Source organism: Eschrichtius robustus, chromosome 16, assembly GCF_028021215.1.
Source record: "Eschrichtius robustus isolate mEscRob2 chromosome 16, mEscRob2.pri, whole genome shotgun sequence".
Classification (NCBI taxonomy): Eukaryota; Metazoa; Chordata; class Mammalia; order Artiodactyla; family Eschrichtiidae; genus Eschrichtius; species Eschrichtius robustus.
The window spans coordinates 31,264,636-31,291,413 of NC_090839.1; the positions used below are offsets into that span (position 1 = coordinate 31,264,636).

General features: G+C 54.5%; 3 protein-coding genes across 9 annotated transcripts; 1 reads left to right on the forward strand and 2 right to left on the reverse strand.

Moving 5' to 3' along the window:
- Nucleotides 1-1,612: 1,612 nt before the first annotated feature.
- Nucleotides 1,613-7,358, reverse strand: SPEF1 (sperm flagellar 1). Of its 6 annotated transcripts, XM_068523869.1 has the most exons (8): nt 4,902-7,358; nt 3,674-3,785; nt 3,163-3,319; nt 2,945-2,984; nt 2,737-2,797; nt 2,400-2,523; nt 2,197-2,300; nt 1,613-2,051 (listed from the first exon to the last, which is right to left on the reverse strand). In XM_068523869.1, the coding sequence occupies exons 1-8, from the start codon at nt 5,008-5,010 to the stop codon at nt 1,901-1,903; spliced, it is 858 nt and encodes a 285-aa protein (XP_068379970.1). In that variant the 5' UTR covers nt 5,011-7,358; the 3' UTR covers nt 1,613-1,900. The 6 variants fall into 6 exon arrangements, with proteins under 6 accessions (XP_068379970.1, XP_068379969.1, XP_068379974.1 ...); XM_068523868.1 differs by lacking the exon at nt 4,902-7,358 and having other exon boundaries at nt 3,674-4,642; XM_068523873.1 differs by lacking the exon at nt 4,902-7,358 and having other exon boundaries at nt 3,163-3,353; nt 3,674-4,642.
- A 76-nt stretch (nt 7,359-7,434) lies between these two features.
- On the reverse strand, nt 7,435-10,092 carry CENPB (centromere protein B). Its single transcript, XM_068523867.1, has one exon. The coding sequence runs from the start codon at nt 10,066-10,068 to the stop codon at nt 8,263-8,265; it is 1,806 nt and encodes a 601-aa protein (XP_068379968.1). The 5' UTR covers nt 10,069-10,092; the 3' UTR covers nt 7,435-8,262.
- A 6,561-nt stretch (nt 10,093-16,653) lies between these two features.
- Nucleotides 16,654-26,095, forward strand: CDC25B (cell division cycle 25B). Of its 2 annotated transcripts, XM_068524405.1 has the most exons (16): nt 16,654-17,066; nt 17,867-17,973; nt 18,593-18,644; nt 20,285-20,326; nt 20,511-20,547; nt 20,802-20,924; nt 21,037-21,159; nt 21,350-21,484; nt 21,953-22,033; nt 22,152-22,331; nt 22,520-22,615; nt 23,132-23,194; nt 23,336-23,434; nt 23,648-23,781; nt 24,506-24,617; nt 24,785-26,095. In XM_068524405.1, exons 1-16 carry the CDS (start codon nt 16,867-16,869, stop codon nt 24,923-24,925), a joined length of 1,725 nt encoding a protein of 574 aa, XP_068380506.1. In that variant the 5' UTR covers nt 16,654-16,866; the 3' UTR covers nt 24,926-26,095. The 2 variants fall into 2 exon arrangements, with proteins under 2 accessions (XP_068380506.1, XP_068380507.1); XM_068524406.1 differs by lacking the exon at nt 17,867-17,973 and having other exon boundaries at nt 16,884-17,066.
- Nucleotides 26,096-26,778: the final 683 nt, after the last annotated feature.

Here is a 26,778-nt window from a genome sequence, read left to right on the forward strand (position 1 = left end):
GCCTGCACAGAGTCTGGGAGCAGAAACGTAGCCCTCGGATCTTTAAGGGTTCTAGCCGCTGCTGCCCCTGCAGGTCCTTGAACAACAACCCCTCCCGATTTCGCTGGCTGGAACAGGGTCCCTAAAGTACCCGCGGGGAACGGTCCCTTCTTCCAACATAACTAGGAGAGAGATGGTATGGGCGGCTTAAGGCCAGCTTCCTTTCAGAAAGAGCGGGGTCACTGCCTTTGGGGAGCCCCCAAGGCTCCTACCCTCCGCTGGATCCCTATGGCCCCTAACCTATCTTCTGGTCCTTGGTGAACACACTGTCGGCAAATTAATCTTGATGAGCTATTGTTACCATTGAATCCTCCCCTGCTCCAAAGCGCTCTGTGCTCTGGGACTGTCTCCAGAAGAGCCTCAAACTTTTTAGCATCATTTTGGGTGATGCGTGCACACTCTGACGTTTGAGATCCTGTCTCCAGCATGGTCATTGGGAGATTTATACATTCTGATCCCAGCCCATCCACTCTTGCCAGATGCTTTCTTATTACCCAACCCACCATTCCATGTGCCCCGGTATGCCTCCCCCACAGTTGTATTCACATGTCTATTCTATTCCTCAAGCTCTAAAGGTGGCAGGCAGTGCGCCCAGAGTAAGCTATAGATGTATTTTGTTTAATCCACATGGGGCTTTAAAAAATTCTTATTCTTGGGCTTCCCTGGTGGCGCAGTGGTTGAGAATCTGCCTGCTAATGCAGGGAACACGGGTTCGAGCCCTGGTCTGGGAAGATTCCACATGCCGCGGAGCAACTAGGCCCGTGAGCCACAACTGCTGAGCCTGCGCGTCTGGAGCCTGTGCTCCGCAACAAGAGAGGCCACGATAGTGAGAGGCCTGCGCACCACGATGAAGAGTGGCCCCCGCTCGCCGCAACTAGAGAAAGCCCTTGCACAGAAACGAAGACCCAACACAGCCAAAAATAAATAAATAAATAAATAAATAAATAAAAACTCCACGGAGACCCAGTCATAGCGGAGCCTCCACAATTAAAAAAAAAAAAAAATTCTTATTCTTCCTCTTCCTCCTCCTCTGCTTCTTCTTGTTCCTCTTTTGAAATATCAGAAGATCTAACAACATGGACTCAATTCCAGCCTGGCACCAAAGGCTGATGGCACCAAAGGCCAAGGTATCTTGGTCAGGGTTGGGAGTCAAGCTTGGCCTTGGTCCACAGAACTTGGGGTCAGTCTGTGGGCAGGGTTGGGAGTCATATAGAGGACAGGTTTAGGGGTGAGTCCATAAGCAGGGTTGAGGGTGACTATGTGGCTACATTTGGTGAGAATCTGAAGCCTGGGTTTGTGGTTGGGTTTGGACAGGGTTGGAGGACACTGTGAGGATAGGTTTGGGGGTCAGTCTAAGGCCAGAGTTAGAAGTCAGGCTGTCCTAGTGCACAAGACCTAACCCCTGGTGGTATCATCAACCTACCAAGCAGTGGCCACTTCAGGGCCCAGCTACCCACGAGTTGAGACCCACTCTGGGCCCACAAGGCTCTTTCACTTAAGGGGTGGGGGGTAACACAAGGGGGACAGGAAATCACTGCCCTCAGAGAACAGAAGGAAGGCACAGGAAGGAGAGCATACCTTTAATGGGGGCAACCCAGACATTCTTAACATACCCCGTGTGAGGGGAGGGCAATTGGAACAGGCACAGCCCATGTCTTCCCCACTCCTGGCTGAGCTCACTCCTCACCCCTTTCTCTTCAGCTGTTGCACTTTCCAGCCTCCAGTTGGGTCCCAGGTGAGTGCCCAGGAGGGGCAAGGAAGCCCCTCAGCTGTCTGGGGCAGCTTCCCCTTTGGCCCAGGGTACAGAGGACTAGCCTGGATGGAGACGCTGCTGTCATCAGAGCTGGGCAGGGAGCGGGTTCTAGGGGTGCGGACCGAGCTGGGGGACCACCCCCCCAAGGCCCAGCACAGGGAGCACCAAGGCAGAACCCCCTCTGGTGTCAGGCACTGCTTTGGGGTGCATGCCAGGTCTCTGCATGTGGCTTCTAGGTTCTGGAAAGCAGTCCATTCTCCTGACCCGGATGGAGTGGAAGGAAGTGGCTCAGTCACGGGGCTCAGCTTGGAGGGTTCCTGTCCCACCGCCCCCCATGCTCACTCACACCCCAAGAGAGGGGAGGCGCTCTTGTCCCAGGAGGCTCATTGGAGCAGCTGGCTCACCGCTGCTTACGCTCCGCCTGCTGGAGCCGCCGGGAGAGATCTTCGATGAGCACGTTCTTGAGCTGGAGCAGGTGCTCCAAGCGTCGCACCTTCATCTGCAGGACCTGGGAGAAGCCCCACAGAGATCAAGCCCTGTGGCCTGCTGCCCCCGTCCCTGTCTTTCCAGACCCCAATCCCCCAGCGCCTTCCCAGTGCTCCCTCACCTGCACAGTCTCCTGCGAGGCCAACAGCTCCTGCTCCTTTTCAGCAATCTGGAGGACGAAGCTTCGGTCGCCCTGCAGCGCCTGGCTATACCCCAGAGGCCGGGGCACAGGCAGCCGGCCCACCCTGGGGTGAGAAGCAGCTTAGCCCAGGCTTGGATCTTGGGCCCCACCCTCACCCTTCCAGTGTCCCTCGACCAGGCCTTCTCTCCCCGCCACGGTCCCCCACCCGTCCCTGACTTCCCTACCTTTCCAGGTGCAACCCTCACCCTCACCTCCTAGCCATGTGCATAGGGAGATTACCAGGCTTGGTGAGGTCAGGAGCTCCCAGTTTCCTTACCTGAGCTGCCCCCCTCCCTGGGGGTCTGGAGCACCTTCCCCTCGGGCCTTCTGGGACAAACCTGAGACAAGGCAAGTGTAGGAGTAATCCTGATGGAGCCCTGTTTTCCTGTCTTCCACCTCCCCACACCCCCAACCCTTCCCCCACAGGAAGGAAGGACAGGAGGAAAGCTCCTCCTGGGAGGGAAGAAAAGTGAAGGCCACTTTACCCACATCCATGTAGTCAGTGCCATCCTGGGGAGCCAGCTCCTGAAAGAACCCCCAAGGTCTGCTGTGAGCTCAGGCTGCCCACCCCCAAAGAGCACCCCACCCCCGCCAGGCTCCCTTTAGCCAAGCACCCTTCTCCCACACTTATTGCTGAGGCAGAGCGTTCTGCTGCCTGGGAACCTCCCCCAGAGCAGTGCAAGAAACTGGAGTGGGGTGGCACCTGTAAGGAGCTGGTGCCGTGCTTCCTGCGCCTCTGCTGCTCCTCCAGGCACTGCCTCAGTGGAATGAGCACCAGCTCCACCACGCCTGGGGCACACTGTGCGATCTTGCGCATCACGTCAGCTGGTACAGAGAAGCTCAACTTGTTCAGCACCTTCCTGGGGGGCAGACACAGGGATGGTGGACTGGCTCCTGGGGGGGATGAAGTGAAGGGTTGGGGGATGGAAAGGGGTGCAGCAGTTGCAGCCCTTCAGTGCACAGCCCTGGGGGAATGGAAGGGCACCCAACCTGAGCCCAGTGTTTATATGTCTCGAGGGTCCTTGTCACCTCGCCAAAAGAAGAGTCCCTTGATTTTGTTACCAGACAGATTCTGTCTGTCTGCATTGTCCCTTCCCAGCCAGCCACCAGCCTGGACTGTGGAGACCACAGGAGGTGGAGGGGCTGGGCAGCCCTTCCTGGGATCCCAGGGTAGGGGCTGGAGATCCCACTAGTGTGCCCAGGTATTCTCCTACCTGTTCAGGTGACCCCAGTTGCTCAGCTTCTGCTGGAGAGAGTTAGCAGGAACATAATTGTGCATCTCCACCATCTTGGGGAAGTAAAACTTGATGACCTCTGCGACCAGGACTGAGGGATAGGGGGTGGGAGCAGACATGGAAGTTGTAGAGATGGGTAAGGAAGAAAGGGGAGGGAGAAGGAATGGGTGGGATGGGAGAATCAGGGTTTGCAGAGTGGTGGGGCCAAGTGGAGAGGTGGAGATGTGGAAAGGGGTAAGGATGATATGGAGGTGAGGTAAGAAAGCAAGATCAGTGATCAGCCAGAGACAAAAATTCCAACACACCCCAGAGGAGCTGCATTCCTTTGCCATTAACTCGGGGGATATAAAAACTAAGGGCTCTGGTCCTCTATGAGTCTCAAAGAGAACCCTTCAGGAGGCTGGGGCCTCACCCTAGGAATTGACATAAATACACACACACACACAAAATGACACAGAGATGCAGAAACACATACACAGACACATACTTCTATCACTGGAGTTCTAAGAGACAGTCACCAACACACACACACAGAAGCACAAAGTGTCACATATGCACCAATATACACATAGAGAGATGCATACGTCTGTTATTAAAATCCCAGGAGACAGTCTTCGACACACACCTACACAATCACAAAGAAACATATGCACACAACATCCCCACTCATACATACAGGACAGAACATGTCAACACACATATGACCAAACACATGCTCAGACTCCCACAAGACAGATATACAGAATACAGGAATAGGCATGCACACACACAGAGATGTACAAATACATACACAGAACGCATCTTAGTCATTAAAGTCCCAGGAGGGAGTCACAGACTCAGATTCAGACACACACACACACACACACACACACACCACATGCATAAAGGATACATAATATGGACACACACATGCCCACATACCCAAGATGCACACTTCTACAACTGAAGTCCTAGGAGATAGTCAGACACCCCTCCCACCAACCCACCCCCACCTCCGCCGCCACAAGCACACAAGCACAAGAGACATGTATGCACACACACCCCGTACACCCGTACATACAGGACAGAACGCGTAGACACACAAGGACATAGGACATACAGAACACACCCAGGCGCGCACGCGGACACACACACACACGCTGGAGCTCACACGTCTGTCACACACACACACATACACACACACACACGCACACGCTGGAGCACACACCTCCGTCACTGAAGTCCCGGGAGAGATTTCGCTTGGGCCGGGACAGAGGGATGTTGTCTACCCACAGGTACAGTTGGTGCAGCGCTTCCTCGTCCACGCTGCCCGCCATTGGCGCCCTCAGAAAGGTCAGGCCGTTCCAGCTGTGCAGCGTCCAGGTCCAACCTCACGACCCCTCAAGAGCTTCCTCTATCGCCACTGCCGCCGCGCAGATCCTCCTCTGCCTCTCTAACCCAAAGACTCACTTCCCAGCTGGGAGCGGCCATATTGTTTTCTGAAACCATGGCAACCATGCTCGACTCGCTGGGGAGCAAGGGCTTCTGGGAGTTGTAGTTTCCCCCCTCCCGCTACCTCCTCTCAGGTCCCAGCTTTGAAAAGGCGGTTTGTCTTGTCCACCTCCCAAAAAGAAATCACCTCTGCCAACTGCTCACCAGACATTGGCCCACTCTGGGAACTGCCAAAGCCAACCAGGCCTCTAGAACCCCTGCATCAGTATCCTCAGGACAAGGAAACTCCTCCAGGGTCCTTTAGCAATCAGTCCCAAGTGAAGGCAGCATCCCAGTGTTTGTCAGCTTTATCTGGGGGTCCACTGTTAATCACCAGCTGCTTCGCATCTGGACTGTGTGGTAGGCTGGGTGACAGTGCCTCCTTGCTAGGTCCCTCCTCAAAGCTCTGTGCTCATAGGGCCATCCCCACACCACTGCCCCCCACCCGCCAAGTAGTGTCCCAGTGAGGCATTTTATATGTAACCCAGACTCCCAGGGAGAGCATCAGAGCTCAAGGCCAGTGTCTTGGGCACGTCATTTATAGTCCTTAACCCTATTTCCTCCTTCGTGAAATGGGGATGGTTCTCACCTACCGTCCCTAAGGAGTAATAGGGAGAATGGGAAGGATATTTACATAAGGCCTGTATTTGGGGACTGGGGGAACAGGAGTTAGGTATAGGTACAGGAGCTTCAAGAGCTCCTGTAGACACTTCCACATCCCTCATCTCCAAGAGCTATTCTTCCATGGGTTAGAAACTGAGTCAGTAACCAATTCCTTTAGGAATATGGTTAGGGTTAGGAATTCCTTAGTAAAGGGGCACTTCTAGAGTCAGCCTGGGGAGAGAGCTTGCTTCTGCCACAGACTAGTGGTTTGGCTTTGGGCACATTACTGAACCTTTCTGTTCTGTGTTTTCTCATGGTTTTACCTACTTCATAGGGGCTTTGTGAGCATCTAAAGTACTTAGCATAGAGCCTGGCACACAGCAAGAGCCCTATTAATGTCAGTTGGTGTTATCATTAATGAGATAATCTCAGTTCCAGCAAAAGAGGTGTTCTTGTTGGCAAGAGACAAATGGAAGTATTTGCCTTGTTGGTATTTGAGGTGAGGGCCTTGGATTGGCCAGGGGCACCTGGTGAGAAGGCTACTGCTCCCACATATTTACTCCAGAGCAGGCCAGGGGGTAGGCTGGGCTTCCTTGTCTCATCCTCCAGGGCTCAGATGGGGACTGGATGGGGGCCAGGAATCCCAACTGCTTTTTTGCTTTCACTTAGTTCTGAAGCCTTCAAGGCCTGGAGGGAATCCCTGAGAGTCAGAGGTACGGAAGGGAAAGTCATTCCACCTTCTTGTTTAAAAAGATGACTTGGATAACTGCCTGCAACCCCCCTCCCCCGCCCCCACATTCCAGGGTGGAGAGAGGAGGAACTGTGAGGAGGTGGGGGCAGGGAACCACATGGGTGATGTGCCAGCCTCAGTAGAGGTGGGAAAACCGGTTTGGGGCCCAGAGCTGCTGGCCTGCTCAAGCTCAGGCCCTCCCCTCACTGGAACCACTGGGGCCTGAGGGCCTCAGTGACAAAGGGCCTGGGAGGGGTGAGCTGGCCCTGAAGAGAAAGGTGGGGTAGGATCAGCAGAGGGCCTGTCCTCACCTTTGGATGGGGGCAGGGGGGCTCTAGACGGTACCACACAGGGAGTGGCTAACCTCTTGGGGGTGCAATGTGTCCCCAGCAATTTCACCTCCATCCTGACACTGTTCCCAAGGATAGCCACCAGGATTGGAAATGCCAATCACTGAAAGGCCTAGAGGACTCCCTCTTAAGGCACCATACAAGAGATGCCCCGTATGCCCCTACAAACTCCAACCTGGACCACAGGAGCTGCCCCAACACTCCTTTCTTTCTGCCCTCTGACCCCTCTCCTGCAGGGATCTTCTTTAATGGTCCTTGATAAGCCTAGTTCCCAGGTGCCTATAGTTTAATTTGGCCCTCCAGGGACTGTTGGCTCCCTCCCTCCTGTCCCAGCCAACTGACCCAAAAGTTTTAACCCCAAAGCAGTGCAAGGCCCAGCTTGCTCAAACCCACCCCCAGGCAGGTGCATTGAAGACCCCTCCCACTCAAGCCTAGGCAACACTTATACATGTTGCCCCTCACCCTGGTCAGGGCCTGGACTGTAGCCACTCTCTCAACATTTGTCCCACCAGAACAAGGACCAAAGGGAACCAGGAAAGAAAGTGTCCCCAAGACAGACGCAAGCCCAGACCATGAAGGATGCACCCTTGGCTGTTAAAATGTCCACTCCCACAAAAGGGGGGTGGACAGATTTATTGAATTCAGACTGGGAAAGGAGCAGCTGGATGGCTGGACTCTGGGCCCAGCCCCAGGACCCCTGCCCAGGATAGGGCCCTGCCAGAGAGGGAGGAGAGGCATGGGGCTTGCAGCTGCCCACAAGGGAAGTGCCCATTACCACTCCTCTGGAGGGCCTCTTGAGAACCTCCAATCTGGAAAGAAAACCAAGGGCCAAAGTAACATGGACTGGGCCAGAGGAAGGGGTTGGGGAAGTGGGGAAGCAGGCAGAGGCAGGCCCAGGAGCCTGCGGTTAGACTGTGCTTCTCAAGGCGGCCTCGGGGCAGGGATGCGGGGCTGCCAGCCTTGTGGGGTCCTAGGCTGGACTTTTCTCTGGAGCCCTTCCCAGAATGGCTTTGGGGTCCCCCCCACCAAAGACCTGGTGTGGATGGCAGAGGGGAGAGGCACTCTCTGGCCAGGAGCTTCCAGGGTCCATCCCTGGCTGCTACTGTGGCCTAGTCCACTGATGGCACGGTGTGGTAGCACCGGACAGCTCCCCACCCTCCCCACCTGGTCCCCCAAGCCCAGGGGCAAATAGGGAGGAAAGAGGATTCTGAGAAAGAGGCAATAAGCAGGCAGTAAGGCTGACACCAGCCCCAGGCCCTACCGAGGTGACTGGGCCTGTCACAAGACCAGGAGAACATCACTAAAGGATCTGGGGCTCCCCACTCTGGCTCCATCCACAACAGCTGCCCAGAGAGTCCTCTGCCCTGGGCTGGTGCTGCCACATCCGGGTTGGGGGCATGGCTAGGCCCAGTGGCTCAGCTTTGATGTCCAAGACCCCGAACTCCTGCCTGCCTGGCATGGTTCTTCCTGGTCACGTGGACCAAGTCGTGTTCCAAGTGGAGGATGTGGCTTTGCACACGGTCATCAATGGGGAAGGAGGTGAGGTACCTCTTGACCATAGCAAAGTAAGCCATGGCCTCCCCAAAGCTGGGTACAGGCACCTCATCACCATCCTCATCATCATCTTCGTCATCTTCGTCCTCCTCATCATCATCTTCCTCTTCTTCCTCACTGTCTGACTCAGAGTCCTCCTCACCTTCCAGGAAGTGGAGGGTAGGGCACTGGACCTCCTCCTGGGCGCCATAACCCCCGAAGCTGCCACCAGCCTCCACTACTCCCTGGGCCCAGTCCTCAGCCTCCAAGCCCTCAGAGGAGCTCTCCTCCTCCTCCTCTTCTTCTTCATCACTGTCATCAACATCACCCTCCTCTTCTACCTCCTCTTCTTCCCCCAGCTCCTCTCCTTCCCCCACTTCCTCCTCTTCCTCTCCATCTTCCTCCTCCTCCTCCTCCCCTTCACCCTCCTCTTCCTCTTCCTCCTCCTCTTCCTCCTCCTCCTCCTCTTCCTCCTCCTCGCTCTTGAGGGCAGTAGTGATGGTAGCATTAGGGCCACCCCCAAAGCCAGCCTCACGAAAGCAGGTGGCTATGTCCGAAGGTTCCACAGCCTGCCAGGCTGCGGCAACGAAGTGCAGGGCCTCCATGAGGCCTAGCTGCAGGCCTGAGCGATCCTGGCCCTCTAGCGCTGCCATGGCCTTGAGCAGCATAGCCTGGCGGTAGTGGCCCTTCACCTGTTGGACCACTCCACGCTCCAGCGGCTGAACGGTGCCTGGCGGGAAGAAGGCTAGCTGCACATGCCTCAGGCCCGAGGTATCCAGGGACTGGGCAGCCAGGCGGCCAGCCAGCAGCAGGACTCGCCGAGATTCTGCAGCCATGCGGGTGTCCAGGGCCTTCAAGTACTTGGCCAGGGCCTGGGTGGTGACACCACCCTTAGAGTTGGCGGTGTAGTCGCAGGGCAGGCCGGCTTGGCCTGCACGGGGCTTAGCGGACTTGCCGGCTACAAGTGGGGGAAGCTTCTCACTGCCGTCGGCATTGGCGCACAGCAGGACACTCAGGCGCTGGGTGGCCTTGCGTGCCCGTCCATCACTGCCACACAGCCCCGCGGCCTGGTCGGGCAGGAAGTCGTACCACAGACTGGTCTCAGTGGCACTGAACACGTCCTGGGAGGCGTAGCCCTCAGCCACCGACGGCGGCTGCTCCTCCCGAGCGCGCCAGCCCGTGGTACCCCCACCGCTGCCCTCCGAGGGCACCGTGGGCGGGCTGGCGGGCGCCGCTGGGGGCCGGGGGGCAGCGCTGCGCGACCGGGCGCGGGCCACGCCGCTGCAGGACACCACACCGTGGCGCCGGCGGAAGCGGTCCAGCCAGCCGTTGGAGGCAGTGAAATCGTCCATGCCCAGCTCCTCGGCTATACGCAGAGCCTTCTCCTTGAGGATGATGCCCTTGACCGGCAGGCCGGCGGCGCGGATCTGCTGGAACCAGGCGATAAGCAGCCCCTCGAGCTTGTCGTAAGGAGACAGCTTGTTGGTCTTGCGGCAGGTGGAGGCTACACCGTACTTGCGCTCCGACGCCAGGATGGCGCGCTTGTTCTTCAGGATGGTGCTCAGCGTGGACGGCGGAATGTTGAAGCGCCGCGCGATCTCGCCCTTGCGCAGGTCCGGGTTCTCCTCCACCTCCTGGATGATCCGCGACTTCTCCCGGAACGTCAGCTGCCGCCGCTTGGGGCCCATCCCGGCGCGCCCCCCGCCCCGGGGCCCGGCGCCACCGCCGCCGCCCCGGGGCGGGGGGCCCGGGCCCGCGGCGGGGGGCACCTGGCGGCCTCTCCTGCTCGCCCCGCCCGAGACAAAGCGGCTCGCGGGGCGGCGGGCGGGGCGGCGACCCGGCCGGGCCGGGGGCACCTTCGGGGGCGCCGGCGGGCGCGGCGCCGGGCGGCGGGCGGCAGGCGGCGGGCGCGGGCGAGGGCAGGAGGCGCGGGAGCGGAAGGCAGGAAGTGCCGCGGCGCGGGCAGCTGGGAGCGCGGCGAGCAGGGCGGAGCGGGCAGAGCGGGATCTCGCGGGAAGCGCGGGGACGCCCGGCACCGCCTCCAGCCCTCCGTGCCCACCCTCCTCCCCGTCCCGGACCGACCGCGCGGGGGCGCTTCGGCCTGCTTGAACCGCTAGCGCTCGGGCGTCTGGTGACCTGCCGGCAACGGTGCGGGCCGGGGCGCTGTGCCCGGCCTCTGCACTGCGTGGGCAGCGATTTGTTGCTTATAAAGAATAACAACTATGTTTTGTCTTTTTTATTTTATTAAGGTAAAAATAACCCAAGTTTTTTGCGGAAACTGAAAAATACAGGAAACTAAAAAGCACCTTTCACCCCAACACCTGGAGAGATGCGCAGGTCACATTTTGATACATTTACTTCCAGTCTTTTCTCTAGGCGCATGCAGTTGTTGTTTTTTTTTTTTTTTTGGCTGTGTTGCGTCTTCGTTTCTGTGCGAGGGCTTTCTCTAGTTGCGGCAAGTGGGGGCCACTCTTCATCGCGGTGCGCAGGCCTCTCACTACCGCGGCCTCTCTTGTTGTGGAGCACAGGCTCCAGACGCACAGGCTCAGTAGTTGCGGCTCACGGGCCTAGTTGCTCCGCGGCATGTGGGATCCTCCCAGACCAGGGCTCGAACCCGTGTCCCCTGCATGGGCAGGCAGATTCTCAACCACTGCGCCACCAGGGAAGCCCCTGCAGTTTTCTTTTTAAAAATTTATCGCATAAAACTGGCATCAGACGATATAGACTGTGTATTGGCATCTCCTGCTGTTTTACCTGGCATCAAGTGATGAAAATATTGCCTTACTGATAAAGTACTGCCAACAAACTTTTTAATTGTTGCATATTGTTCCAATTATGGTTGAACACTAATCGATGAGGCCTATTGTTACACATTTAGGTTATTTTTATAAGCAACACTATAGTTTTAAATCTGGTTGATGATGATCCCACAATTCATAGATAAACACTGATAACATCTCGGTGTGTCACTTTCTGTGCTGTTCCATGCATTTAGCCATAAATGTTTGTGTTTGCACCTACAGAAATAATGCCATGTATGTACATAAGCATACATACATACAAATCCCTGAAACCTCTTCCTCCACCGAACACATAAACATGACAAATTCTTAAAACAATGAATGAATTGCAGTGTTTTTTTTTTCAAAAAAATCTTAAAGTAGCCTGAGGAGTAGGCAGAGAGGAAGGCTGTGACCCAGAGGGACAGGCTGAGGATCTGGGGCTGGATGAGGCTTCAAGAAAATGGGTGTAGACGAAGAAGAAAATAGCACCAAAGACAGTGCTGGGGTTCTCCAAGGTTAAGGGCTCAAGAAAGAACTAACAAGAAATGCGGGAGGAGCAGCTGAAGCAGTAGGAGGAAATTCAAGTTCATATGCTGTTCTGGAAGCCAAGGGAAGAAAGTATAATTCACTGCTGTTTTAGTGTGCATTTCTCTTTTCATATGTGTATTGGCCATTTGAAGCCTGAGAATTTTCTAGTCATATCTTTTGCCCTTGTTTCTCTTTTGTTGACTTTTAGGAATTCTTCATATGCTTTGGACATAAAATCTTTAAGTATATTGCAAATTTTTCTCCCAGTCTGCCACTGTCCTTTTACTTAGCCTAGGGAATCTCAGATATGAGAAGTTTTTAATCTTTAAGTAGACAGGTCTGTCAGTTTTTTCCTCTATTGCTTTTGGATTTTGTGTCTTACTTAGAGAGAGCTTCTCCCCCTTCCCCCACCTCAAGACATAAAAAATATCCTTCCAATCACAAGGTCCAGAAGAAAACTTGGGAGATTTTTTCCTTTAGGAGCCAGATCAATGCTTGGCCCATAATGGGTGTGAGGTCGCTGTGCAGAAGTAAATGTAGGACCACCTGGCTGAGGACTCCTTCCCACAAACCTTCAGGAAACCAAGTCTACAGTTTTGGAGGTTTCATCCATGTGCGTGTATGTCCTCCTGCCTCCCCACCCATCCTGACTTATAATCAATGGTTGTTTGGGTGAAATGACTATGGATGAGCTTTTTTTTTTTCTACTTTGCTGAATTTTCCAAGTTTTCTTCAATAGCAAGTACTACAGGCTCTTTAAAATGAAAAGGAGGACTTCCCTGGTGGTCCAGTAGTTAAGACTCTGCACTTCCACTTCAAGGGGCGCGGGTTCGATCCCTGGTCAGGTAGCTAAGATCCCACATGCCGTGCGGTGCAGCCAAAAATTTAAAAATAATAATAAAATGAAAAGGAAAATGGAAAGTTTGCTGAGAGGCACAAAGAATAGTGATGACGTAAGTGGAATGGGTATAGGCCTCATGGGCAGCTTTGGACAGCCTAGGCCAAGAGAAGCGAAGGTGGACTGTGGACTTTCCTAAGGTGGAGAATTGGAAAGATGGCACATTTTCATCACTTTATAAAGAAATCCCATAACCTTTAGCTATCATCTCCCTATCCACTCCCTGCCTCTTCCCTGGCTGGCCCTAAATAGCCACTAATTTACTGTCTGTCTATAGATTTCCCTGTTCTGAAGGTTTCATATGAATGGAATAATATCATATGTGTCTTTTATGACTGGCTTCTTTCACTTAGCTTCATGTTTCAAGATTCATCCATGACATAGCATTTATCAGTACTTCATTCTTTTTTTATGGCTGAATAATATTCTGTTGTACAGATATATGACATTTTGCTTATCCATTTGTAAGTTGGTGGACATTTGGGTTGTTTCTATCTTTTGGCAATCATAAATAACTGCTATAAACATTTATTTGCAAGGACATATGTTTACATTTCTCTTGGGTATATACCTACGAGTGGAATTGCTGGGTCACATGGTAACTCTATGTTTAAATGTTTGAGGAACTGCCAGATGGAGATCATGTTCTTTTAATTAATCTAAAAATTATAATTATATTATTATTATATTATAATATTATTCCAAATTATGTTCTTTGGAAGATATTTTCAAGTACAGAAAATTTTTAGGATAAAACCATTTAATCACCATTAATTCCATCACTCAGAGAATACCCTTGTAGGATACTTATCTGTGCATTTTTCTTTTTTTTTAATAATAAAAAGAAAATTTATTTATTTATTTATTTGGCTGCGCTGGTCTTAGTTGCGGCACGGGGGTCTTTTAGTTGTGGCATGTGGAATCTTTAGCTGCAGCATGCGACCTCTTAGTTATGGCATGTGGGATCTAGTTCCCTGACCAGGGCTCGAACCCGGGCCCCCTGCACTGGGAGCACGGAGTCTTAGCCACTGGACCACCAGGAAGTCCCCTGTGCATATTATTTTTAATGGGACCACGCTTGGCATAATATTTTTTAGCCCGTATTGTAAAGATCTTCTCATGTCAATAAATATCTACATCAATTACTTTCAAAATTCTTTTACTCTAGAAACCCTTTCTCCAAAAGATCATTTTCCAAGAGCCCAATAGGTAATCATTCAATAATCAGCAATTATTATTGGGCTTGCCAGGTGCCAGGCATCCCTACCCTCCCAATACCTGTTCTCTTTAAATGCTTCAGGTATTGCACAGTATAGAGGAACCACCTTTGTTGGCTAGTTCCCTATTGAAGGACACTCAGCTTGCTCTCCATTTTTCATTGTTATTATGAACATACATCTCTGTGTACTTTTATCACCTTCTTAAGAGAAATCTCTAGAAGTAGGATATTGGGGTTAGAGACCAACCTTGGGCTTGGGCCTATTCAAGGTTCTGGGAGACGGGAGGAGAGGTAAATGACTTGGTCCCTGTTCTTCAATAACTCAGATTGAGAAAAAGAGATTCAGGAAAAGGAAAAGGAGATTTTGATAAATAAGGCCCATTCCTTCCAGCAGTTTCTCTTTAGGAATTCATTTTATGCATATCTGTTGCATCATTTAAAAGCTAATAAATGTTCAGCATTAGGGAATTGAGTAAATATATCAACTAAAAGAAAGCAAGGTATAAAACATTCTGGCAAGTCCGAATTGAGATGTGCTGTGTGTGTAAAATGCACATTGGACTTTGAAGGCTTGGTACCAAAAAAAAGTATGTAAAACATCTCATTAACAATTTTTATATTGATAACATGTTGAAATGATAACTATTTTCTTTTAAGCCAATTTACAAATACATCTTTTTTTTTTTTTTTTATTCATTTATGGCTGCTTTGGGTCTTCGTTTCTGTGCGAGGGCTTTCTCCAGTTGCGGCAAGTGGGGGCCACTCTTCATCGCGGTGCGTGGGCCTGTCATTATTGCGGCCTCACCTGTTGCGCAGCACAGGCTCCAGACGCGCAGGCTCAGTAGTTGTGGCTCACAGGCCTAGCTGCTCCGCGGCATGTGGGATCTTCCCAGCCCAGGGATTGAACCCGTGTCCCCTGCATTGGCAGGCAGACTCTCAACCACTGCACCACCAGGGAAGCCCCGAAATGATAACTTTTAAAATAGGTTAAATAAAGTATTAAAGTTTCTTTTTCTTTTTGTTTGTTTTTTCGTTTTTTAAACACCCTTCCTTTATTTATTTATTTTGTAATTTATTTATTTTTGGCTGTGTTGGGTCTTCATTGCTGTGCGCAGGCTTTCTCTAGTTGCGGCGAGTGGGGGCTACTCTTTGTTGCAGTGTGTGGACTTACTGCAGTGGCTTCTCTTGTTGCGGAGCATGGGCTCTAGGCAAGCGAGCTTCAGTAGTTGTGACACGCGGGCTCAGTAGTTGTGGCATGCAGGCTTAGTTGCTCTGCAGCATGTGGGATCTTCCCCGACCAGGGCTCAAACCCGTGTCCCCTGCCTTGGCAGACGGATTCTTAACCACTGCGCCACCAGGGAAGTCCTTTTTTTTTCTTTTTTAAATGCGGTTACTAGAAAATTTTAAATTACATATGTGGCTCGTATTTGTGCCTCCCATTTTGTTTCTATTAGCTAGGACTGTTTAGACTGACTCCAGAAGAATATGCAACCCATTATAGTAGTGACTGCCTCTGGGGAGGGGCCCTGAAGATTTGGGTAGGGTGGGAGACATACTTTTGTCACGTCCCCACCCTCCTCACCCCTCTCAGATGGGACTGGGGTCTTTCCATTCCCTTCCTCCACATGTCTCCTGGCCCACCCAACCCCCTACCGCCAGGCCCTCCCTTCTGCCACCCCCACCCACTGCTCCTTGGCCTGAAGGATTGGGGTTGCAGGGGAAGGGACCCAAGGCCGCAGCTCCAGCATTCCTGAGCTGCGACCCGACAAGCCGGAGGGCACCTCTCCCCGGGGTAGATGGGGTGCAAGAGTAGCTTACCACCCACTCGCTTTTGGTTTCAGCCTTCCCACCACGGTCCAGGAAAGATGGCTCACTAGGAGGTGATCAGATAATTAGAAGATGCTCAGTTAAAACTAGTGACAAATTCAGCCTCCCTGATCAAAGAAACACCAATTAAATGTTGGCACCACATTAGCCAAACCGTCAGTGGGCATGAGATAATTCCATAACTGGGTTCTGAGGTTGCTGACACCCTCTTTGGCCCTCACGGCCAAAACTCATGGCTAGACCAACCATTAGAGCATCCTCTGGGGCTGCGGGAGAAAACTGGATCCCTTGGCATCACATCTAATCAGAGGCTACGGAAGCACCCATCAGTTACGTGTCAGCCCGCACCGCGGGTCCACCTCCCACACTGGGGGCTCCCCGTGGGAATTACGCTTTGGGGCCGCTCTGAGCTGCCAGTCGCAGGGTCAGGGAAGCTGCGGGAGTAGAGGTGCCTGGGGTGAATCTCAACTCCACCATCTGCACAACCGTGTGACCTTGAACGAGTTAATGAACTTCTCTACTCCTCATTGTCCCCGTCTGTAAAGTGGAATGGCGAAAACAGACCGCACAGCACAGCTGTATTCTGCAGACTCCGGGAATGGAGGCTCTCAAGATGCCAACCGGTGCTTGTGAGTGATGTTAAACGGCGGGGGCCCCTCTGAGGCTACCCTGGGGGGTTGTTGCATCCTCTGAGGCCCTCTTCGCTGGAGGCTCTCTACACACCCTCTTCGCTGGGGGGTGTGTAGCTCCAAACCACAAACTGAGAAGCGGAACTTGGGAAGCCAGGCTCCTCGAACCGTAGCTGGGAGGGAGTGCGAGGGGCGTAAGAGAAACCCTAATTCCTCCACCCCACCCAAAGCCTGGAACTGGGCGAGGCCCGACTGGTCCAGCCTCCGCGCCTTCCACCACACGGGCTCCGCCCCCGGTCCCGCCTCTCTTCTAACCCGCACCCCCATTGGTGGCGTCCGGCGGCGCGGCCGCTGTTATTTTTCGAATATATAAGGAGGTGGAGGTGGCAACTTCTGCCAGAGGCTTCCCGGGCTGGTGGCTGGTCCCCGCGTCCCTCCTCCCTTCCCCACCCTCCCCGCTTCCCTCTCCTCCCTCGCTCCGGCCCCGTTGCTATTCCTCCCTCCCTCCCCCCTCCACCCCGGGCCGGCTCCCTACCCCGGCCCGGCCAGCTGTGCCCGGCGTCTGTGGGTCGCCCTTCGCCCAGCCCTCCCGCCCCACCGAGATGGAGCTGCCCCAGCCGGAGCCCGCGGCAGCCTCAACTCTCAGTCCGGCCGGCGTGCGCGGTGGCGCCCAGCGTCCCGGCCACCTCCCAGGCCTCCGGCTGGGGGCTCATGGCCTCCTGGGGTCTCCGAAGCGCGCCGCCGCTTCCTCGCCGGTCACCACCCTCACCCAGACCATGCACGACCTCGCCGGGCTCGGCAGGTAGGGCGCCCCAAGGATGCTGGGTGTGGGGTGAGAGGCCCGCATTAGGGTTTAGTCCCGGGCCTCTTGGGAGCCCTGCCTGGGTGCCAAATGGGGAGGCATCCGGGACAGAGACTGCTTCAGGGGCCCAGGACTAGGGCTGTGCTGTTCACACCCTCCAGGTGACTTGTTCTTGGCCCGCACAAGCCTCTGGAGACCCTCTTCCCCACCTCCACCATGCTGCCTTCCTAATCTCAGCCCAAATCTCCACCATTTTGCCCCAGGCAGGGGATTCTGAGTCTGGAGGGGGAACTTGAGGGTGGCCCTGTTCCCTCCACCCCAGTTCTTTCCTGGGGTTAAGGGGTTAAACTCTGGTCCTGCTCCCCAAGCAAGCCTGCAGCTCCAGCCTGGGTTGTCCTTGGAGCAATAAAGACCAAAGTCTTGGCCATTCCTCCAGAAAGGCTTGTGGATGGGTAGGGGCCTGAAGAGTTTAGGGGAAGGCCCTCCAGGGCTGTCTGCTGCCCCACAATCCCCCAGGATGATCCCAGCCCACCTCCTCCAGCCAACCTCCTTGCTCTTGCTCTGAGTTCACCTTCCCCTGCACCCAGAAGAACGTTAAATCAATCAACAAAGAGAAGACACTTAGAGTCTCTGTAGAAGGCCTGAGAAGAGGGTAGGCCCTTGATGCCATCACCTCCCTGGGACAGTTCAGAGGCTGGATGGGCCCTTCAGAGGTGGGTGGCTGGTGGGAACATGGGCTGGCCAGCCCTTGAGCCCCACATTTACCTTTCTCCTTCCCTGGGTCCCTGCTCCCTTCCCAGCGAGACCCCAAAGAGTCAGGTAGGCAGCCTGCTCACATGCCTATCCCTGTCCCGTCGGGCGTCTGAATCCTCCCTGTCGTCTGAGTCCTCTGAATCTTCTGATGCAGGTGAGGCCCAGGGGTGCCAGGGGAGTTTGGGGGGCTGCCTGAGCCTCCCCACTTCCCTACTGATCAGACTAACATCCTTACCACAACCTGGTGGGCCCAGCAGCCTCTCTCTGCCCACTTCTGGTGGGGCTTACCACGCCCAGCACAGACTGGCTGGGCAAGGCGGGTGTTGGGTGGGGTCCTCTGCGGGAGATGAGATCTTACCTATTTAAAACCAGGCGCCAAAGTCCTGAACCACAGCCCCACCTGGGAGGCATTAGGGCTGAAAGTCTGTCATTTTATAACATTCGCTTGCCTTCAGCTTTAACTTTTTCCTTTAAAAAGCCATTATCTCTTCTAGAACAGATTATTTTAAACCAGTTCAAGAAAAATGCTTAGCAGAGTTCTGGTTTAAAGCCTACAGGGAGGAGTTTCCACAGTAAACAGGGAGTGGAGCCCTGTGTGATTTGGCAGTGTGTCAGCCCTTGGGGTCCATGGGTGGGTTTTGTTTCATTTTTTAATGTGTCAAGACCTAAAATAACAACAGGTTTTTTTCCCTTTTCTGAATAGGGTTGGGACATGGTGGGGGAAAGTGTGCAGGAAATGCCACCACTTTCAAACCAATGCACTCTGTCCCCAGGTCTGTGCATGGACTCTCCCAGCCCTATGGACCCCCAGGTGGTGGAGCAGACGTGAGTAGAGAAGAGGGACCACACTGCCAAGGAGGGGGAACCTGCCCTGGGGAATCTCAGTTCTACCCTAAACTCACTGGGAAGCCTGGGAGAGCAGACAGACCTCTCTGGATCCCCAGTGGGGGCACTAATTGACCTTCCCATGTCCTGGAGTTCTGCTCCTTCTCTCAGGGAAGGGTCTGCTCTCATGGGAGCAGCTTAGAGTGGGTTCAGGGCTGGGGTGGTAGGAAAATATGGTCCAACTAATTCAAAGTTTTTAATTTACTTTAGGCCAAACAAAACAGTTGCTGCAAGCTGGTTTGGCCCTTGGCCATCCTATCAGTAACCTCTGGTTTCAGTGACATTTGACCCTCTGGCCAACCCCTGGACCAGGCCCTTTGTGAGGGGGAGTAGAGAAGTTGGTGGGCTCTGCTCAGCACAGTTCCCTGCTTCTTGGTTGTGGGGCATGAGTAGTACCTTCCAGAGCACAGCTGTTCCCATCCAGCTGATCATGCCCCAGCAGGGAGAGCAGCTGTCAGGCATTACTGGGAACAGCTGGGCATCCCTGGCCTGGGCTAAGGGACTATGGCTTTGGGTTTAGGGCAGTGGCTGTCTTTCCTCCCATTGCCTTTGATCAGACTGGGCTGGGCTGCAGGTTTGTTCATAAACAGGAAATTGGGAGAGCACTGGGTGGTGGTGTGGGGACTGCAGGTTGGGTTTTGATGGTAACACAGGACTGTCCCTGCTTTACCCCCAGGGCCCAGGTGCAGATTGAAAACCAAGCCAATTAAATTGGTCATCCTGATGCCAGGTTGGCTGGGCACAGCCACCCCCCACTCGGGGCAGGGGCATCCCCCTGACACTTTAGCCCTCAGTTCCCCCCACCACCACTGCACCTGCTTTGATGGTTACACAGAAAGAAGTGTGTGTGTGTGTGTGTGTGTGTGTGTGTGTACATAGACACACAAAAGCCCCGCCTGGCAGGTGGTCTCTGGTAACATAGCTAGCCTCAGAAGGAACATCTGTTGGAATTCTTTGCCTGCTGGCCTCTTCTAAGGCAGGAGGAGGGGGTAGGACAGAGGCTGGGTCCTGGAAAATTCCACAGGAGGGAGGAGAGGTTGTGACCCTGCACACTTGTCACTAGGGGGTCTGGTACAGCAGACTGAACCAGGCCCCTGTCCTGGAGGAGCCAGGACAGTCCCACACAAGGGAGGGAAGCCCAGCCTTTCTGGCATCCAGGCCCTAGAGACATCCACATTGTCAGGACAAGGCCTGTCATCATGGGATGGATGGATGCCTTTCCTGGCAGCCATATGGCCCTGCTGAGGTGATTTGCATACAGGTGGAAGGCCTGTGGGCAGGCTGGTGAGACTGTTGCCTTGGTAACTCCTCAGCCACCCTGCAACCTACCCCAGCTGTCTCTGTCACTGCCATTCTCCAGGCCTCCTCCATTCAGGGCAGCCTTTAAAATCCCAGGCTGCCTCTCATCTCCCCTTCCCCTATACCTGGGCCCCCTGATAGTCTGCATTCTTCCTCCCTCCTCTTTCCCCTGGCCTGAGCCCTGGCCCTGGCCCTGGCCCTGTGGACTAAAAACCTAATGCTGGGGGTGGGCGATGGGCTATGAGGGGAGCTGGGTTGCATGGGACCCTTCTCTCTCCTAGATTTGAACAGGCCATCCAGGCAGCCAGCCGAGTTATTCGAAAGTAAGTGCTTGGGCCTTCCTCACGCAGGCTCCCCTGCCCCGTGTGGGTGGAGTAGGCCCGGGGAGGGTGCTTTCCCAGGTCCTCCCGAAGGGGTGCACAGGTCTCTGTGGTGGAGGGGCACCCTGCATGCTCTGTGTCACAGCCCAACTCTTCAGCCCTGAGGTGTCTCTGTTTCCTTCTGCAGTGAGCAGTTTTCTATCCGACGCTTCCAGTCCTTGCCGGTGAGTGTCCTTGAGGCCCATCAGGAGGCTCGGGCTTGCTGGCCAGGATTGTGGAGGGGCAGGAGGGACCTGGGGTTGGTTCCCAGAGGGTAGACTTGAATCGGTTGGGTGTCCCTGGTCTGGCTGTGGGAGCTGGGGCTTTGGAGGTGGACAGGGGAGCTGGGGGAGTTGGAGGAGGGATGGGAGAAGGTAGGGCCTGGGCTGGCACCAGAGGAATGCAGCCTTCTGTACCTGCTGCCCTCCTGGCTCTCTAGGGGAGGCTTCTGGGCCACAGCCCTGTGCTACGGAACATCACCAACTCCCAAGCGCCTGGCACCTGGAGGAAGAGTGAAGCATGTGGCCGAGCTGCCCACAGCTCTAGGGAGGACAAAGAGAATGTGCGCTTCCAGAAGGCCAGAGTGGGAGCACTCCAGGGAGAGAAGGGGGCTTGCTGGGATGGTTCTCTGGCATTTGATCATGCACCCCCTCCGCTCCCTGTATTGCCCGCAGGATGGATTTGTCTTCAAGATGCCGGGGAAGCCCACACATCCCAGCCACACCCATGCCCTGGCAGAGTGGGCCAGCCGCAGAGAAGCCTTTGCCCAGAGGCCAAGCTCGGCTCCCGACCTGATGGTATATCAGGAGAGCTGACCCATGCAGGGCAGGCATGCATGCAGGGCAGGTGCCTGTGAAGGCAGCCTGGGGGACTTGAGGGTGATCCTGAGCCCTGAGGCATTGGGAAACTTTTCTCAGAAAGTTTGGGGTGGGGACTGCCTCAGGGCCCCACCCCTGAGTCATCTGTGTCTATTCGTCACCCACACAGTGTCTCACCCCTGAGCGGAAGATGGAAGTAGAGGAACTGACTCCCCTGGCCCGATGCTGCTTCTCCCTGACCCCAACCAAGGGGGCTGCCGAGGAAGATGATGGATTCGTGGATATCCTGGAGAGTGACTTAAAGGTAAACAGCCTTGCCCTGTCAGGCCCCCTACCTCTCCCTCCCTGGGATTTCCGAAAAGGGGAGAGCTCTGAGCTCCTACAGCAAGACTATGACCTCATTTCAATGTCAGAAGAAGAATTGGAGGTAACTGAGTCACAGCCTGACCTCTGGCCAATCAGAGAAGAGGAGGTGGCTGGTGCTGCAGTGAAGGGCGGATGGGCAGGGCAGAGGGAAGCCTGGTCCTCCTGCATGGCCACACTTCTCACAGTTCTATGCAAGCCCCTGCAGCGAGTGGGGCCCTGCAGGTTCCTAGTTCTGGGGGGCTGCCCTGTGCTCGGGCAAAGCGAGGGAGGTGTGCGCAGGGTCAGGGAGGGCTGCTGGCCTGGAGTTTGCTGGGAGAACTGGGAAGGCTGTCCTGGAGGACTCGGGGCCTTAGAGGTTGGACCTTTGCCTGTGAATGTAACCATATCCTTGCTGATTTGGCCTCAGGAGGATGATGTAGTTCCCCCAGGCATGGAGAGCCTCATTAGTGCCCCGCTGGTCAAGACCTCAGAAAAGGAAAAGGAGCAGGTGAGCCTCTGGAGAGGCCCCTCAGAATTTGGAGGGGTGGGGCCCTACCCTCCAGGTGGGATTTGGGGTGGAGAGCAGGGGCTGGAAACTCTGACCCCAGACCTGCCACCTCTGCCAGGACCTCATCATGTACAGCAAGTGCCAGCGGCTCTTCCGCTCTCCATCCATGCCCTGCAGCGTGATCCGGCCCATCCTCAAGAGGCTGGAGCGGCCCCAGGACAGGGACCTGCCCATACAGAGCAAGCGGAGACGGAGCGTAACCCCTCCAGAGGAGGAGCAGCAGGAGGCTGAGGAACCCGTGAGTGCCCTCCTTCTAGGGCGGGACTGGGCTTGGCAGGGCTGAGCTGCCACCTTCCAAGTCCACCCTGTAAGTCCTTCTCAGCCGGGTTTGTGGCAGAGGACAGGGTGCAGGGAAGGGGGGTCCTAGCCAGACGGGGCACTGAGGGGCAGCCTCACCCCTGACCCTGGCTGTCACCTGCCTCACAGAAAGCCCGCGTTCTCCGCTCAAAGTCCTTGTGTCATGACGAGATTGAGAACATCCTGGACAGTGACCACCGAGAACTGATCGGGGATTACTCCAAGGTACTAGCAGTGGGATCCCTCAGGAGGCTCGATCCCTTACTGACTGTGGCCCCTGAGCCCAGCAGCTGCTTCAGCAACTCCCTCTCTCCCCAGAGGCCCCTCGCTTTGTCCTTTGCATCTTATCCTTTATTCTCATCTAGACTCCTCTCTCTCTCACTCTCCTTGATAGCCTGACTCTACCCAAATCTGTACAGGGCATCAGTGGTGTCTCAACCTTGGAAAACATTTCCAAACCATAACATCTTGCTTGGAACTTCTTTGGGCCTCATCCTGGGGCTTGCTTGGCAAAACATGGGGGCAGGAGGCATGGGGGTTCATCTCTTCTCCCCATCTTCATTTCCCCTTGAAAGGTTGTTCCCTGGGGATCAGACCCTAGCGGCCTCTCGGTTGCTATGGGAACCAGAGCTGAATTTGAAGGTCAAAGCAGGTGTGGCCTTTGGGCTTGGGAAAAAACTCCATCTTTTCCATCTTACCAATCTCACTTTCTCTCTTCCCTCTCTCTCCTCTTCCCTTCAGGCCTTTCTCCTACAGACTGTGGATGGAAAGCACCAAGACCTCAAGTACATCTCACCAGAAACGGTATGCAGGCATGAGCTATTTTCTGGTGCATTTGGGACTTCTGTTTGCCTGTTAACCTCCCCTGGGGTCAGGCTACGCGCATGGGTCAGCCCCTGCCTGCCAGCCTGAACTGCTGGAACCTACCTCCGTGGCCTCCTACAGATGGTGGCTCTGCTCACAGGCAAGTTCAGCAACATCGTGGAGAGGTTTGTGATTGTGGACTGCAGATACCCCTACGAGTATGAAGGCGGGCACATCAAGGTGAGGCAGGGTGACGGGAGAGGCCCTGAAGATTCACCCAGTTCTATCCTTCCTCTGCCCGGAGGATGAATCAGTAGGGGGTGGGTGCACCCTCTCATGGGATTCTGCCCCTCAAGAGGGGTGGGGTCACTCATTTGAAAGATGGGGACCGCATAGGGCAGGGTCTCCCGCCCAGGCCTAGGGCTGTGGCCTGACCTCTGGCTCCTTCGGCAGACTGCTGTGAACCTGCCTCTGGAAAGGGATGCTGAGACCTTCCTGCTACAGAGCCCCATCACACCCTGTAGCCTGGACAAGAGAATCATCCTCGTTTTCCACTGTGAATTTTCATCTGAGAGGGGGCCCCGCATGTGAGTCCCAGCTCCGCCCAGCCAGCTAGTGCTGCTCCTGACCTTCCTCGCCCAGGATTGCGGGTGCTGGAGCCATCCAATGGCTAAGAGGCCCAAGCCCAGCCATGACCCCTTCTGGGCCTAGACCTGTTGTCTCACCTGATACCTTGGAGCAGACCTCATCCCCGCTTCCCTGTGCATGGCACCCTCCTCTTATCTCCTTCTCACTGTCCTTCCCAACAGGCCTCCCATCTACCCTGTGTCCATTGCCGCCCCTCCCCCCCAAAACCTAACTCTAAGTCTCCATCAGTGTCCTTAAAGTCCAAGGGCCCTGTCCCAGTCCTCAGTGACACTGACCCTTCCAGAGTTCAATCGTCGTTTCCTCTCTCCACCTCCTCCTCACCAAGCCTTGTCCAGACCTTCTGAATCTACCTCTTGAACTTTGTCCACTTCTCTCCTTTCTGCCTCCCTTTCTCAGCCCAGGAGAAATGTCTCTGACAGAGACTGTGCAACTGTCTTCTGGACACAGAACCCCCTTGATTTGCTTCGTTCCTTCTATCTCCCCAACCTCGTCTGTACCCAGTTAGCCAGACTGATCTAAAAGTGTTCTTGTAGCTGACATTCCTCCACTCAAGCCTTCTGTGGTTCCCCAAGGCCCTCAAAGGAGTGGGCTCGGGGACCAGGTCCCCTGATGTACACCCCACTGCACGCCCAGCTCTGAACCGCACACCCCTGCTGGTCCCAGGTGCCGTTTCATCCGGGAACGGGACAGAGCCTCCAACGACTACCCCAGCCTCTACTATCCTGAGATGTATATCCTCAAAGGCGGCTACAAGGAGTTCTTCCCACAGCACCCGGTACCATGGGTGGGGGTGGCCATAGCCTCCGTGGGAGGGCTGGGCTACAGGGAAAGGGCTGGGCCAGGCGGTAGCCCTAGGAGAAGGAGTAGGGAGGACTGGGTACCCCCCCACCCTGGAAATTGCCCATTTCCCCGTATTGATCAACCCATCCCATCCTGCCCTAGACCTTTTGTGAGCCTCAGGACTACCGGCCCATGAACCATGAGGCCTTCAAGGATGAGCTGAAGACCTTCCGCCTCAAGACGCGTAGCTGGGCTGGCGAGCGGAGCCGGCGGGAGCTCTGCAGCCGCCTGCAGGACCAGTGAAGTGCTGGCAACTGTCCCACCCGCCTTTCTTGCTTTGTGCGGCCTGGGCGTCAGCTGCCCGGTGGCTTACAGGGCTGAGGGTCTGCTGTCTGGGCGAAAGATGGTTAGGGTGTCCTGTCTGTCTGCCCCAGTGCTGATCCCCTGTCTCACTCCAGTCATACTCCATATCCTGGTGACACCCACGCCCCCACCCCTGGTACCCCTGGAAGAGCCCAGCCTGCTGACTTAGTGAAATTGGATTAAGTCTAGTTCAAAGGAAGTATTTTGTGTCTAGCAGGAGTCTTTTTTTTTTCTTTATTGTTTGGGTTAACCCTTTGTCTTCCTGTATCCAGAAAAGCCCCCTTTTTTCTAGGGGCTTTGTTTGTATGTATGAGGCTGAGAGAAAGCTACAGCCCCCTAGAATGGGCCACAGCTGTACTCCTCCCTGCCCTAGGAGTCAGCACTGTTCCCCAGGCCCTCGACAGCACTCCTGAGTGTGTGCGCCATGTTCCCCTTTCTCTTTTCCTCTTTCCTGTCCCTCCATATGAACACCTCCAGCACAGACATGAGCTCTTACTCTTTCCTGTTTCAGTGTTATCTGTATGCTTGATTTGTCTTTTTTTTTTTTTTTTTGCCCATCTCAGGATAGTCACAGGCTAAGGTTTAGGTTCCCCCGCCCAGTTGGGGTTAAAGACTCAAACTTTCATAACCCACTTGGCCCTGGCTTCTGTTGCCTCAGAAAGGGATGTTATTATCTGCGGAGGCCCTTGGGTGAGGGCTAAGGCCTGCATCCTGAGCCCACTGGAAGCCCAGCCCTCACTGCTGTGAACCCTGGGACCTGAACCATGTCAGAACTTGCTGCTGTCTTGTCATGGATGGACAGATGGACGAATGGAAGAGTGGATGGATGGATGGCCACGGATGCACAATGCCTTGTCCACAAGCCGCTGAGTTGAAAGTGTCTCAGTGAGGATGACAGCCTGCAGCAGGAGTATACATGTGTCTGTGTGGACAAAGTCTTTACACTTTAAGGTTTGGAGATATTCAAAAGGAAATGTCATGGAAGCAGCTAAACCAAGGCCAGCCACCTCTGGATTCTGAATCTCAGGAAATGGGCAGGGCTTCTTGAAGGCCCTGATGAGTCATCTGTTAGGGTCTTGGTTCAATAAAGCACTGAGCAAGTTGAGTAAGGCAGCATGTGTCCTGTGGAGCCCTTGACAAGACTGCGGCAGACACTGATGGTGGAATATGGCAGGGGCAAGTCAGCAGATTGAGGCTGGAAGACTCCTGGGAAGGTGGCCTCATACCCTCTTCCCAAGTCTTGCCAAGATTTTGGATTCAGCCTCCCCATTTCCCTCATCTGGCTGCTCAAGCACTTCTGGGCTCACCCTTCCTAAATTCTGCACCAAAAAGGCAAGAGTGATGTCATCAGTTCTCTCCTCTAGAATTATCAGTGGCTCACCATTGCCCTCAGATAAACTTAAAAGTCTCATAGCCCTTTAGGATCTAGGCCCTCACCAGCCTCATTCCTCACTTCTTGCTGAATCAAATCCCAGCAACAGAGTTGTTGTTCACATTTCCTTGTCTTTGCATCTGCTGTATTATCCTCAGGAATGCTCTCCCCAATCTGCTTTTCCTCTTTTAAGATTCGGTTTCAAATGTTAATTCCTCCCAGAAGCCTCCCTGCCCTATCAGGGAAATGACTTTCCTTTCAGTATCCCCAGCACCCAGCAGAGGTTCCACCACCTAGGAGGTGCCAAGTTCAAGATCAAGAGAGTGGGAAAGGGCCAATCTGGGAGAACCAGTCCCAGGCCAAACCTGGGTGTGTCAGGAAATCCTCTCGGAATACCACAGCAAATAACTCTCTCCCTCAA

What these genes read in the sequence shown, in the direction of transcription:
- SPEF1 (XM_068523868.1), bottom strand. Translation starts at nt 4,026, where the DNA reads ATGGCAAAGGAATGCAGCTCCTCTGGGGTGTGTTGGAATTTTTGTCTC. An exon ending in ACGGCACCAGCTCCTTACAG is followed by an intron (nt 2,985 to 3,162) that starts GTGCCACCCCAC and finishes GGGTTCTTTCAG; the next exon opens with GAGCTGGCTCCCCAGGATGG. An exon ending in CAGGGAGGGGGGCAGCTCAG is followed by an intron (nt 2,524 to 2,736) that starts GTAAGGAAACTG and finishes TTCTCACCCCAG; the next exon opens with GGTGGGCCGGCTGCCTGTGC.
- CENPB (XM_068523867.1), bottom strand. Translation starts at nt 10,068, where the DNA reads ATGGGCCCCAAGCGGCGGCAGCTGACGTTCCGGGAGAAGTCGCGGATC.
- CDC25B (XM_068524405.1), top strand. Translation starts at nt 16,867, where the DNA reads ATGGAGCTGCCCCAGCCGGAGCCCGCGGCAGCCTCAACTCTCAGTCCG. An exon ending in CTAGGGAGGACAAAGAGAAT is followed by an intron (nt 20,925 to 21,036) that starts GTGCGCTTCCAG and finishes TATTGCCCGCAG; the next exon opens with GATGGATTTGTCTTCAAGAT. An exon ending in TCTGAGAGGGGGCCCCGCAT is followed by an intron (nt 23,782 to 24,505) that starts GTGAGTCCCAGC and finishes TGCTGGTCCCAG; the next exon opens with GTGCCGTTTCATCCGGGAAC.